The sequence below is a fragment of the Anthonomus grandis genome, chromosome 22 (genome assembly GCF_022605725.1).
Source record: "Anthonomus grandis grandis chromosome 22, icAntGran1.3, whole genome shotgun sequence".
NCBI classification, from domain to species: Eukaryota; Metazoa; Arthropoda; class Insecta; order Coleoptera; family Curculionidae; genus Anthonomus; species Anthonomus grandis.
Genome location: NC_065567.1, coordinates 47,749,872 through 47,764,430, shown reverse-complemented (window position 1 = coordinate 47,764,430; position 14,559 = coordinate 47,749,872). Strand labels below are relative to the sequence as shown.

The window sequence follows — 14,559 nt, the reverse complement described above, 5'->3', positions numbered from 1 at the left end:
CACCAAAAGAGCATCACTTGATTGGCGTCCTCTTCGACGTCGTCCTATTGGTACTTCAATGTTCTTGGGTTCAACTGTTTGAACCTCTGTTAAATGCCTCTCAAATCCCTCCTTATCTATGATAGTGTTTTGAAGAACACACATACATTTTACTATTATGTCTACAGTTTGATGATCAGTTTCAATACTTTTAAACAAAAGTCTCCATTTAGAGAACATGATTCCAAACGTACACTCTATACTTTTTCGATCCCGAGTGCCTTTTATTGAAGACCATTTTTTCATCATTGAGATTCTCTACGTTGTGAGGTGTCAGAACACGCACAGATAAGGGAAAGGCTTCATCTGCGAGAAATACCAATGGCGTCGTAAAATTAGTTCCAGGCAAACAAGCATCATCCGGAATATCAACTTGATTGTTTTTTATCATGTGGTAAAAGTCACAGGAAGCAAAAGTGGCTCCATCACTTTGCTTGCCAAACCCACCAACATCTATTACAAGAAATCTATATTTTGCATCACAAACTCCTAGCAAAACAATGGAGTAGAACTTTTTGTAATTGTAAAACATCGTGCCTGAATGTGGTAGGCACGAAATTCTTACATGCTTTCCATCGATGCATCCCATGCAATTTGGAAAATTCCACAAGTGACTGAATTCCTTGCTTGTCTGAGCAAAGATTTCTTTTGAAGGATGTTGCATATGTAGGGGTTGCAAAACATTCCATAGAACATTAACGGTTTCTTTCACTATCCTGCTAAAGCCCTGGTTTCCTCAAAAGCGGTACCGATAAATTGCGACCGCAATAATGCGTTGAATGACGTCATAGAAAACTGTACTATGCACATCATTAGCAATGGTTTTTAAGGATGCGTTGGTGGTCGCCGCAACGCAATATGACTGTACCGGCATAATGAATGCGGCAGCCATTGCGGCGAGAAACAGTTCGTTGACGATTTATTACTGTGTTGATGTGGTGACTTGTTGTGATTTCGTTTATTTTTTTATTATAAAACTGATAAAATAGGTATTTATGTTTTATATTACAAAGTTAACGTTATATAATGGTGTTTTTTTTAGCGTAATGTGTTCTGGTATAAAACACCATGAATGGACAAGTGAGCAGGATGAAATATTGATAGATTTTGTTAGAAATCATGAATGTTTATATAATGTTCAATGTAAAGATTACAGAAAAACCCAATTAAAACAGAGTTTATGGACGGAAATAGCCCATATACTACAAATAACGGGTAATACAATAATACAACTTCTCATTACCATAAAAAATAAATGTATATTTTTAATATATTACATTGTTGTGATTGATTTAGTTTTCTCGGTAATGCTGTTCCTGCCATGCTACAGCACCGGGTCCATTAAAATACGTTTTAAATGTCTCACGAATTTGAACTGGTATATTTGCCCCGCGTATGTTGTTGTGAATTAGTGGAAGTAAATTTTCTGTAGGAAGTGAGTATTTCTCTGTCCTATTAGTCACTGTCGGAAGAATATTTGCTTCTCGCAGAAGATTATATAAAATACAGGCACACATTGTTTATCCGTGGTTTCCGGACGCGTAGCAATTGGCTGAAAAAATATCCGAAAAAATGCACGAGGAATGCCAAAGGTATTTTCAGTTGTCCTGCGAGCTCGGGAAAGTCGGTAATTATAGATTGCTTTAGTTTTATCAGAACTGATTGATATACTGATTACTGAATTACTGATTGATTTCGTGGATATGGTTTAATGAGATGCTCATGAAGAGCAAATGCCTCATCGCCGAGAATAACATGGGGCACCAGCATATTCATGCCAGGCAATTGTTGTGGCGGTGGAATATTAAATTCTTTTTTCAGAATTTTTTTTCCAACTCTACTTTTTAAATATATGCCTAAAATAAAATTTATTTTATTAGAAAAATTATAAATTATATTCCTTGTTTGCATTTTACCTGCATCTCCTTCTCTGCCGTACGATCCTATGTCTACTGCAACAAATTTATTATCTGCATCTACAAGTGCCAACATCACTACAGAATGAAAGTCCTTGTAGTTGAAGAAAGTAGATCCACTATTTTTTGGAGCCTTTATCCGAATGTGCTTACCATCAATTGCTCCAACACAGTTCGGAAAATCCCAAAGAGATCTAAATTTCGTAGAGATGGTTTTGAACATTTCCTCTGTTGGTTGTGGCATTACCAAAGTAAGCATTCTTGCAACAATGGATTCAGCAACCTGCCTTATTATTACACTAATCCACGAATGGCATATTCTAAACTAAAACGCCAATGATCGAAATGATTCTCCTGTAGCCAAAAACCTAAAAAAATAACATGTAGTAATTTAGAACACTTGCCTCTTTATTTTTATTTTTATATTTATAGATAATGACTGCAGCAAGAGATGGGGATATGTAAGAGATTATTACATAAAGAGACGAGGCAAACCTAGCACGGGTTCGCCTGGGGAAGCAGCAAAGAAAAGATCTGAGCAGCTGTCATTTTTAGATAGTATCTCTTCAGGCAAGAGAAGGTAAATTTATGTTACCTTATTTTGCTGATAATACAAACTTTATTATATTTTCAGCACTCTCAGCAACATAGAAAATTCTGAATCTCAGGAGAGTGTAAAAAATAGCACGGCTCATTGCAGTAAAGAGAGCAACAACAGTCTGAATTACTTACTGTAGACGACACTAGTAGCAATATTTTAGATATTCCAGAAAATTGAGCTGAAACTGAGAAAACTCCAAAAGTTACTAAACGTAAATGTTCAACTACATACACACCTGCTGATGAACGTTTGAAGATATTAAGACAAATAGCTGAAAGGCAAGATCAAAACAAAATGGAAAAGCAGGATGAAAATGATTTATTCTTTGCATCCATAGCAAAAATAACTAGCAAGCTGCCAAAAATCGTTCAGGCTAGGCTTCGAATGCAAATTGGAAATTTAGTTGGAAATGCAGAGATAGAACATCTATCACCATTGCCAAGTGCTGACTATGGGCGTGGACCATTATCAGCAGGTAGCTCAACATCATACAGTACATTTGTTTCCGATGATTCTGTAACACCAATAGGAGCATCCGCTACTTTAGTATTGGCGGAGCCCAGCCAAGAGTATTTTATAAATTTGTAAATTTATCAAAACATGTGTATTTACCAAAACATACATGCTACTTTACTTTACTGTATTTGTGTTTGATGTAGTTAGTATTAATGAAATACATACCTTAGAAGCAGGCATAATTTTTGCTCAGGACTCAATGGATTTTGAACACGATTTGTTGGTTTTGAAAAAAGATCATCTTTTATATATCCCAAGACATAATCAAATAAGACTGGTGTCAAACGAAAATATTCCCTGAACTTATTTTCGTTAGTATATAGATGGCGACAAATCAAAATTTTGTAAGCACCCTCTGTAGTTATTTTCTTAAAAAGGTCAGATTCACTCCTTTTATGTATCTCTTCATCTAATTCCTCTCCATTTAACACTACCAAAAGAGCAACATCGAGATCGTCCATGTCGATTGTTTTTAACGCAAAACGGTACTGGCGACGCTTTCTGAGTTTACACATTTATTTGCCGCAATTAATAACCCTGATTTTTCCACCGCAATCTGTCGTCATTCAACGCATTATTGCGGCCGCAACTTATCGGTACCGCTTTTGAGGAAACCAGGACTTAACTGTAGAAGCTCCAACACGAAATGAGAATGATAAACTTTTGAATGAAGAACCAGTTGCCAAGTATCTGCAATAAAATATCATATTATGTAATTTTCAGTAATAATTAATATGATGTTTAAATTTAGTTCTTAGGTTCTCTTCTTTCAGTTAAAGAAGCTCAAAGCAAATGGAAATCGCTACGGGACTATTACAGGAAGGAAGTAAGAAAAATGCAAGAGGAAAGATCGGGATCCAGCTCTGATTCTGTGTATAAATCTAATTGGCCATATTTTTTGTTGTTAGACTTTATGAGGTCTCAATTCAAGACTAGGCCTATATCTGGAAATATAAAGAGAAACTGTGAAAGTGGGCAGGAGCAGACTGAAAAAACATTTCTTGAAGAGCCAACTGGTAACGACGAGAATGTTGTGGAAGAAAACGTGACAGAAGATCTAAATAAAAGTAATGAGGGGAGCGTCGGTGGCAATGCCAGTGTCACAGGTTCATCAACTACCACAGACAAAATTACAAAGGAAGGTCTTGTCCACCCAAACAATTTCAATAAGAGGAGGGCACAAAGTCAGGACTTAAAGAAATTGATACAGATCGAAGAAAAGAAGATGGCGATGTTAGAAGAAAAGCGGACAAGACGAGCAGAAGAAAAGCCAGATGATGAAAAACATGCTGTTTTTTCAAAGTCTTTTGCCTCACATACAAAAAATCAATGGAGCCGATAAACTTTTTTTTCGAAATGATGTTCAAAATGTAGTGCTGAAATATGCGTACAAAAAGGACGTTTCTAGACCGTCTACGAGTAGTTGTGGTTCCACTCGTCAATTATTTGTGTCTACAGGCATTTCTCTTCCAGAAGTCCAACACCTCAATAACATCCTAGATCTGGATCAGTGGTCTCGTGGTTATGACTACTCATATGATAGAACTTAAGTTTTTATAAAACAATCTCTAGTTTTATCTTTTGTACTGCGTAACCCATATTTATTTCAATATTAGCCATTAAAATGTGTTACAATTTTTTATTATCTAGTCAGTTTCTTACCTCAATGTTATAACCAGCTTCTCCTCAGGTTCAATAGGCTGCTTGACGAAATTGGTGAATTTTGTTACGATTTCAGGTTGTATGAGATCGAAAATATACACAAAGGTACTGTGCTCCATCCTGGTGTATTGAAAAAACCTATTAGGGTACTCCTTTAGTTGTGGAAATAGGTCATGGTATTCGCCTAATGTATGACGTTCTTGGTTCAATGGATGAACAGCATAACTTCTAACACCTTTAAGACATAACACTTTAAGAGCACTATTTTCCAACAAGTAATCATCTTCACTGCCAGACAGCATTTTGCTGAATGAATTCATGACATGAAGCTCTCTTCGCAGCAGTTCTCGTCGCTCTACTATGTACATGTGAAAGCGACGCTTGCATCTTGAATCAAAAACGCGCCGCTCCACTAAGTTTTTACCTTTAGACTAGCTCAGGTTTCACTTAAAGTGGCGATAGATGCATGCGTATTAACATTAGACTAGGAGGTTTATCAGATATTTTAATATTACATTAAGAAGAATGATTATATTATATAAATTATAATGGTCATTTTTTTTCAAATTTACAAGTGAATTTTATAAGGTAGGCGGCGCTTACCTTGCCTACCCTGACGAGCCGCCGCTGGTTATTAAACAGAGGCATCAACTGGTGGACGTTTTTGAATATATTGTCAATAGCCAGAATTTCGCTAAAGACCATGAGGCAATTCGGCTTTAAAAAGATTTTAAATGATTTTTACGTTTTTATTTTTATTAAATGTTTTTAATCTCATTTTTGAACAGACGGAGTTAGTTATTTAATATATTACAAAGCAGATTATCTGACATCTCGTACTGTAAAAATCGAAGTGAAAATCTTCTGGGAACTTTAAAGAATTATCGGGAAAATGATATTTTCTTTGAGAGAATTTTTAATGACATATCCGTAACTATAGGGCCGCCACCAGAAAAGAAACGAAAAAAAGATTACGACGAGCTGACTGATTCAAAATTATATTTTAAACGCGTTTATAACGAAATATTAGATTTAGTTGTCAGTCAAATTGATGTTCGATTTAAAGATCTCAAAAATCTAGTTTTTTTAGAATTATTGGATAAGATTAAATTCCCTTCTTATAAATCTATATTTCCCCAAAATTTGCTTAATTCGTTATTTGCATCTTACCCAGAGTTTTTCAATAAACAAAAATTACAAAGCGAGTTGACGGTTTGGTACTCAGATGCTGATATATTAGGAGTTTCTTGAAAATATACAGATATTCTTCAGTTTTTTTTGCACAGACGTTTCGGAAATCTATAAATTATTATGTTTGGTACTGTCGCTCCCTACTACATCCGCTTCGGTAGAAAGAATCCATGACTCAAACGAGAGAAAAGGGGTTAATAAAATATTTACAAGAACATCCTGAAATTTCAACATTTTATAAAAAGGTCATTGATCACTTCGCGTTAACAAGAAATAGACGAATCAAACTGATTATATATAACATATAATATGAACTAATAATATATATATATATATAACATATAACTATATAACAGGTACCCTAAAAACGAAAAGTTTTGAATATTTAAATATTTTATAGGGTGTTCCACCGCGAATAACCGCGATCTATATATAGAAAATTACACATAGAAAAATTTCCCTATGTGTAGTTTTCCCATATACAGATCGCGGTGGGTTTGTATATAATATGTATATAATTATTATGAAATAAAATGTTATGTTATTCAGAATTTATATGTTTTGTTTTTGATATTTTCAAGAAGTTTTGTTTAAGTTTATTTTTTTTTTCATTTTACATATAATCTGCTAATAGTCCTTTAGTTTCAGAATTTACGTTTTGTTTTTTGATGTTTTGTTTTTTATGTTTTTTAAGATTATTCGACTGTGTAAGCGGCACCTAAAAAATTTTTTAGAAAAGACTCCGGCGAGACGCCTGCGGCGGGATTTTTTACACCATTCATACTCACTTGCTCATTCCTCATTTCATCTGCCCACCCATTAATAATTCCCACGAGCCGCCACTGTCCCCACTATACGGCTTTTTCCTAGGAAATTTTTTGTAAAACTCCTCGTAGTGTTTTGAGAATAATAATTCATTATTTGGTTCCATTTTGGCACCTACACTGAGACTTGGACACACTAAGTGAACAAACCAAAACAAATTAAACACGGAAGCCGCTTTATTCACTATAAGCCGGCGCTTCATGAAGATCCTAGTATCTTCGCAAAAAGGCGGATTTCACAATAGGACTACGACATATATAAGAACGTAGACATTTGTTTCCTTGATATAGTAAAAAACCCCGATGTTTCAATGATGTTGACGAAATTCTTCAAATACCAACAAGATTGCCCGAGTGGAAAATTTGGAAAAACCCCACAATTTTACACTGTATACATAAATCTCGTCCATTATTATCTGACACTAAGCCGGAGTATTAGGACTGGAGACTTCTTACTTTTCAAATACATACTACCGAAAATAGCGAATTTATTTTTCGTATTTAACCAACCGAATTATGCACGTTGGCTAGTCAGATATATCGATAATTTGACCATTATTGAGCAAACGCACCCATCGTTGTATGTTGCCATGAAAAATGGCTTCTTCGGTATAAAACGGACCAATAAATCTTTTTTAAGACAACCAGTTGATATCACCTTAGAATAGACGATCAATGCCGATGGGGCAAAACGATTAACAGGAATAATTCATTTCACAAATTCCATTTCTGCCCGGCAACGTTGGGCGAAGAGTCATGCTATTCGTGCTGCTATCATCTCTCATGTTTACGAGACTGCTGGTATGAAGAAACGTCCAGACATCATAACACAACTGGAGCCTCATATAATCAAAAGAGATTCTCAGCAACTGCAAAATTTTATAAAAACGTTTGATAAATTTATGAATCCCTTCGATGGTAACATTGATAGAAACTTTCTGTTCAACATCACAACAGGAAAGGCAGCATCATTGACGGTTGGGAATTATTTATTAAAAGTGGAGCAATCAGGCCATCAGTTAAGGAAAGAATTTATTTCTCAATGATTTATAGACCCAGAACGATTTGAGAAAGCTATCACGAGGGTCGATATTCAGAACTTCTCAGCAAATGCAGTGAATAGCAAAATAAAGTTTGCAAACAAGATTTACGAAATACGTATGCAACGAGATTTATTTGCATGAATTTTGGCATTATCAATGAATTTTAATATCGACGTTGAAAAGGTATTGTCGTACCCAATAACACCTATTCCGTTATCATTATGTCATTCAGACGGAGTAATTTGTAAAACTGAAAAATCGGCTATTACTCAAGTTTTACAAATAAAGACGATAATATACCGCAAATATTTGACATTGTAATCATCGATGGGTTTTTCCTTCTTCACTGTATGAAAGAAATCCCAAATACATTCGGAAGTTTATCAAAAAAAATTATATCATTTATGCAGAAGACACTAGCCAAACGATACGAAATAATTTTTGATCAATATTTCACTCCATCTATAAAAGATTATGAACGCCTACAGAGAAGAAATATCAGTAATTTAGGCTACAACATTAAAAGACCCGAACAGACACGACCTAAAGATTTTAATAAGGAACTCAGAAATAGCAAATTTAAAGATTCACTGGTGAGATTTCTCATTGATCATTGGGGAAGAGCGGAAATGTTTATTAGTCAATCGATTGTGAAATTAAATTACGATGTATGTTATACATATGAGAGTCACGGTGTCTCCGTATTGAAAATCATCGATGAAGACTTATCATGTGAACTGCAGGAGAAAGCAGATACAAAAATTATATACCACGTATGCAAAGCAGTCTGTGAGAATGTAGTAATTAAATGTTCTGATACTGACATTCTTATCATCATGCTGGGAAACATGGACCATCTATCTTCTGATCAGTTGCGGATTTTGATGGAAATGGGAAATAATAAGCGGCGCATCAACATCAATGACCTCACTGAGCAACTCGGCCCATCATTATGCCAAAGTTTACCAGGGAAGCTGAAGTTTACCAGACTGGGAAATATGAATACGATTCAAACAAGAAATCAGCTTTTTAAAGTTTTGGAAAAATTCGTTTGCGAAATGTATAATTTGAAGTATATCTCTGATCTGAACGTCGGTCGCTTCTCGAAATTCTGGGAAACTTATAAGGCATCGGATGTCAACGAGCCATTCCAGAAACGGCTGAAAAGTTTCGATGTATCATGCATACCACCATGTACAACGGAGCTCCATCAACATCTGCTTCGTACACAATCTATTGCAAATATATGGCGAAATGCATATTTAAAATATCCAACATGCTATCCCCCAGAGTCCAATGGTTGGGTGAAAAATGGCGAATTTCTCAGCTTCAAATGGTTTGATGGCGACCAATTCCCTCCATCAGTTCTTGGAGCCATAGTTGAACCCCCTGCAACGAATGCCGACAATGAGTCAGGTATATTATTTCACGATTTCATTCATTGCCAGAAATATTGCCATTTTTCAGGTATTTTACATTTTATTTTTTTTTCCAGATACTGAAGCTAAGGAAACGGAATCTGATTACTGTAATTCAGATAACGAATCGACATCCTCGGAAGAAAACTGAATTATTCAATTAAAAGTAGAAAATGGACTACTGTAAATAATGTAAAAATTATATATTTAACATCTTGCTTTTTCAATAAACAGAAATACAGTACTTTCAATCTTTTCATAAAAAAAGCTATTACTAAAAATCCTATTCCATTTTTTTCATTTCAGCAAGATTATGCGGGGAGACAGCATGTGAACGATATACGCTCTCTCTCGCGCGCTTGCATCCACGTAACTCTGTCTCGCGCGCACTTACAGGAATGACATTTTTGACGTTTTTATATGATGCAATCGTCAAAACGGGCTGGCTCTAGATATTTAACATATTTATAACATTGCTAATGTCCTGTAAAAAAGACTGCAGGTAGAAAGTATGTTGACTTGTACTTGAATCCACGCACTTTCAACATAAGCTGGCAGTACTTTACAATCGTGAAAATGGGCTGGTAATTTTGATTTCATTTTCTAAATACTCTAAATAACATACTATGAAAATTTCAACTGGTAGGAAGTATGTTAAGTAGTCTTCTTTTATTAACAACTTTAGAAAATAAAAAAAATTAATACCCAGCGTTGTTGAGCAGCCAGCCCGGCGGATTTTGATTTATAAATTAGTAAACTAATCTCACAAAAAATTTCAACCGGTAGGAAGTACAATGGGTTTTTTGGTCATGAGCTCTTAGTCTATTCGTGCTACACCAACAATGTCGACTCGCAAACGGTCTTCAACTCTAATGATTTCGAGGACCAGTCTGCAACGAATGTTACATCTCGATTTGAAACTACACCCTTATAAGATCCAGCTAGTCCAAGAATTAAAAGCCTCGGACCTGGAAGCAAGAATAACTTTTGCAAATGTAATGTTGGATACTTTTCAAGACTTTGAAAATATGCTCTGCTCCGATGAAGCTCACTTTCATCTAAATAGATTTGTGAATAGATAAAACTGTCGTTATTGGAGTTCCGAGAATCCGCGCGTGAAACATCAAAAACCACTTCATTCTCCGAAAGTTAATGTTTGGGCTGCAATTGCTAAGTGGGGAATTATAGGACCTTTCTTCATTGAAGATAATCGAGGCCGAGCCATTACTGTGAATTCGGAAAGCTACATAGCAATGTAAAGAAATTTTTTAGCCCCAGCCACTTTGCAAACTCGCACCACTATAACCTCAACCCAATACTGTACTTTTGATAATCATGGCTAACTATTTAGCATTGGCTGACCACACTGACAAACTTACAAAATCTTGCAAAATAGGATGTGGAAACGTTCTGAAAGTTAAAACTAAATTCAGCCAAATCAAATATCTTGATGAGGTATAAAAGCACTGACGAAAAGAACAGCGCCCAAATCAGTTAGCGTGTGGATACTAACAAGGAGAAAGTTTGCGATAATGCATGACCCAATTTAGGAGTAAAACCATATTACTTAGATGAAAAAAATGTGTTGCCGGACATTCTCGAATCCATTGAATGGGTCGAGAGAAAAATGTGTAAAATAGGCAGAAAATGCATGGCTGTGGGTGAAAATTTGTGCTGGGGATCAGACCTTGGAGTATGTAAAACAGATACAACTAATACTTGGGTTAAAGAGAGTACCATCACTCAAAAAGGGATATTCCACACCAAGCATTTCAGAGATGTCTGCATTATGGACTGGGCTTGTTCTGTCAAAGAGTATAAAAGGAGAGTGCATCACGCACCTGATGGAACCATATACATTGTTATTAATGACATGACAGTCCAAGTTGAAGAGGAATTCCCTAATCAATATATCAATTATAAAAGAGAATTAGTTATATTTATAAAAGAAGAAATAATAGTTAAAGAGGAGCAAAAACCAATAAAATGTTTCACGGAAGAAAATAGTTTATATTGCATTGACTCTGAAAAAGATAGAGCAGAATATATTAAGATAGAAAAGAAGAGCAAATGTAATCATTGGGGTTCCAACAATTACTGCCTTAGAATCCCCACGCTAATACGCACCTGCCATACTTTCAGCTTGAGTATTGCAGTGGTAAGATAAATGTTTCCCGCAAGACTGATTTCTCGCAGAGGCGATATTTCATGGCCTCCTCGAAGTCCGCACCTTACTCCAGCTGATTTTTTCTTAAGGGAACACCTTAAGAGTAAAGTGTATTGTAATAATCCTACAACTAAACTAAACTACAACTTAAGGACAATTTCCGACAGGAAATTGGATTAATCTCACAAGTTACTAAGGTATTTCAAAATTTTCCCACACGATTGGAGGAGTGCCGTCATCGTGGATCATCATTTGGACGATTTAATTTTTAAAACATAAATTCCCATATACTCTCTATATATTTCAGTCAATAAACAATACCAAAACATTGTCGTTATTTTTTACCTAATTTCTTAAAAATGAATTTTCTTATGGGCCACCCTGTATAATGAAAGAAAGCTAGAGTTACTACAGATAATGTCAAAAGTAGATGCAGTTTGTTTAACGACAGACGGATGGACTTCCATTAATAATCAAAGCTTTATTGCCCTAACGGCCCATTTGATTAAAACTTATGAAGGAAAACATAAGCTTGATTCCTGTCTTTTAGGATGTATACTGTTCAACGAGAAACATACGGCAATAAACTTGTCAGACTTTTTGAAGTCTCAAGTACATGAATGGGGCCTTACAAATAAAGTTTCCTGCATTATATCAGATAATGCTGCAAATATCACTACTGCAATAATGATTACTAACTGGCGTTTCTTCCCTTGTTTTGCACATACTCTTAATTTAGTGTTACAGAATGCCATAATAGAACTCCAAGAGGAAATCCATAAAGATAAAAAAATTATGCAATATTTTAAACAAAGTTCCAGTGCACTGGTGAAATTAGAAAGTATGGAATCACAAATAGGAAAGTCGATCTTTAATACCAGCATTTTTAAAAATGTAATTTTGAAAGAAAGACCCAGGTGTTGTTTACGCTCGGACCGGAAAATAATTTTGTTTTTTCAATTTTTTAAGAAAATACACTGAAATTAATATGTCCATGGGGAAAAAAATGTTGGAAATGCTGCAGAAGTTAGAAACTCATCCTGATACGGAGGTAAGTAAACAATTTAACATAATTTTTAATTCTTAACCTTAAATTCTGCTGTGTATCTGGTTCCTTTTTAAAAAACGGAATTTTAATGCATGTGGCATTTGGATCCGTTATAAAGTCGTTTGGATCTTTTTTAAATAATGCATCTTTTAAGATTATACATTTTTTGAATTCACTTTCTATTATATATATTTTAAATATTTATTTGTTTTAGGACGTAACTGACCTATACACTAAACCAATGGAAGAGGAGACCTCACAGATAATTTCTTGTAATATTCAAGCACAGGTTAAGATAGAGAGAATAATTAAGTTTTTTGAAATAACATAACTCTGTTTTTAGGCTTTTCCCAATACTTCCATGGAAAAATGTAACGAAACAAATCAGGAAAATTGCTGCTCTAATAATTTAGTAATGCCAGATACCATCAACCATCAGGTTAATATTGTAGTATAGTGACAATATACCATATTAATAAGGAAAAACATGTTTATTAGGTGTTCATAATAAATAATTTGTTGTATCTTTGTCTTCTAGGATCCTTGCTTCAGTGTAGAACCCTTTTTATTAGCAAAGGATGACCAAGAAACTTATAATGCAGAACTACCTACAACTGATAATCAGATAAACGTAAGTACGCAGGTATTTACAATATAATAAATATATAATTATGTACATAATAAGGTATGCAAATAGAGCGTCGTTACAAAAAGTATGATTTTTACTTTTAATAAAACAATATAAATATGACCTACTTATTGGTAAACAAGTAAATATTTATATATTTTTTTTCATTTCTTCAGTATCCATCTACGTCGCGCCTTCACTCTAATAGAAGATGAAGAATTTGAAAATTTTTAAGCTGATATAGAAGATGATAGAGATCCGGACTTTATTTATTCATCATCGGATTCTTCAGAATTTTTAGGTGAGAGGCAAGATCTTCAAAATACAGTTCCGGTAAATAAAGGAAGGCCAAGAAAGGGTCGAGGACAAAAGCACCCTGGACAAATCGATAAGACCCAAAAGTTTTTGAAAAACTCTAACTCACCTCATATTTCGAAAAGAGGCAATCGCATAGCAAAAAAAGAGTTTGTAGATTATCGATGCAACTGTTTAGATAAATGCTATGAAAAAGTAAGACAGGATGGACGTAAATCTCTTTTTGAGAATTTTTGGAAGATTGGAACATATAGTTTACAAAATGGAATAATCTGTGCTTCAGTTAAGGAAGGGCAAATAAAGAGAAGACGCACAGAAGGATGCCCAAAACGAAATTATACTAGAAGGTACTATTTAGAAAACGTTTCTCTCTGTAGCGACATGTTTGTACGAACCTTTAACATTTCAACAAAACGGGTTAATACTGCACTAAAAAAAATTTAAAACTCTTGATGTACAAGACAATCGTGGTAAACACCAAAAGCATTTTAAAATTTCCGATATTCAAAGAGAAGAAGTAGTGTATCACATAAAAAAAATCAGAAGTATAAGTCTCATCTTCCTACCGATATGACCATTGAAACTATGTATAACCTTTATAAAACAGAGGTAAATAATTCGGTAAGCCTATCAACTTACAAAAAATATTTTATACAGATTTCAATATTACAAGAAAAAAACTAAAAAAAGATACCTGTAACAAGTGTGATCAACTAGGTGCTCAAATATATTCTGGCAATGTAAATAATAATTAAAAAACTGAACTTAAATCGCATTTAAAAGCTGCTGAAACTGCTAGAAAATTAATGAACAATGATTTTGAGCGCGCTAAAGTAAATGATCACATACAGACATTTTCATTTGACTTAGAAAAAACATTACATTACCGCTTCCACGAATTCCTACAAACATTATGTTTTATAAACGACAGTTATGGCTATACAATTTGGGAATACGAGCGGCAAAAGAAAGCTTTGAAGCTTGAAAGCTATTGCTTTCTCTGGACAGAAGGCACTGCTGGCCGTGGGGCGCAGGAAGTAGGATCTTGCATTAAAAAATACTGTGAACTCTTTTTGGAACGCGATGAAACTGATTTAATTCTATGGTCAGACTCCTGCGGTGGGCAGAACCGAAATATAAAACTTTGTTTATTACTTAAACACATTTTTAATAACTCATCAACCTTGGAAA

The 14,559-nt window shown here is 34.7% G+C and overlaps 1 protein-coding gene across 1 annotated transcript; it reads right to left on the bottom strand.

The window, feature by feature from the left end:
* Positions 1-1,386: 1,386 nt before the first annotated feature.
* LOC126749123 (putative nuclease HARBI1) lies at positions 1,387-2,311 on the bottom strand. The gene is made up of 2 exons (XM_050458773.1): positions 1,956-2,311; positions 1,387-1,895 (listed from the first exon to the last, which is right to left on the bottom strand). Exons 1-2 carry the CDS (start codon positions 2,212-2,214, stop codon positions 1,714-1,716), a joined length of 441 nt encoding a protein of 146 aa, XP_050314730.1. The 5' UTR covers positions 2,215-2,311; the 3' UTR covers positions 1,387-1,713.
* Positions 2,312-14,559: the final 12,248 nt, after the last annotated feature.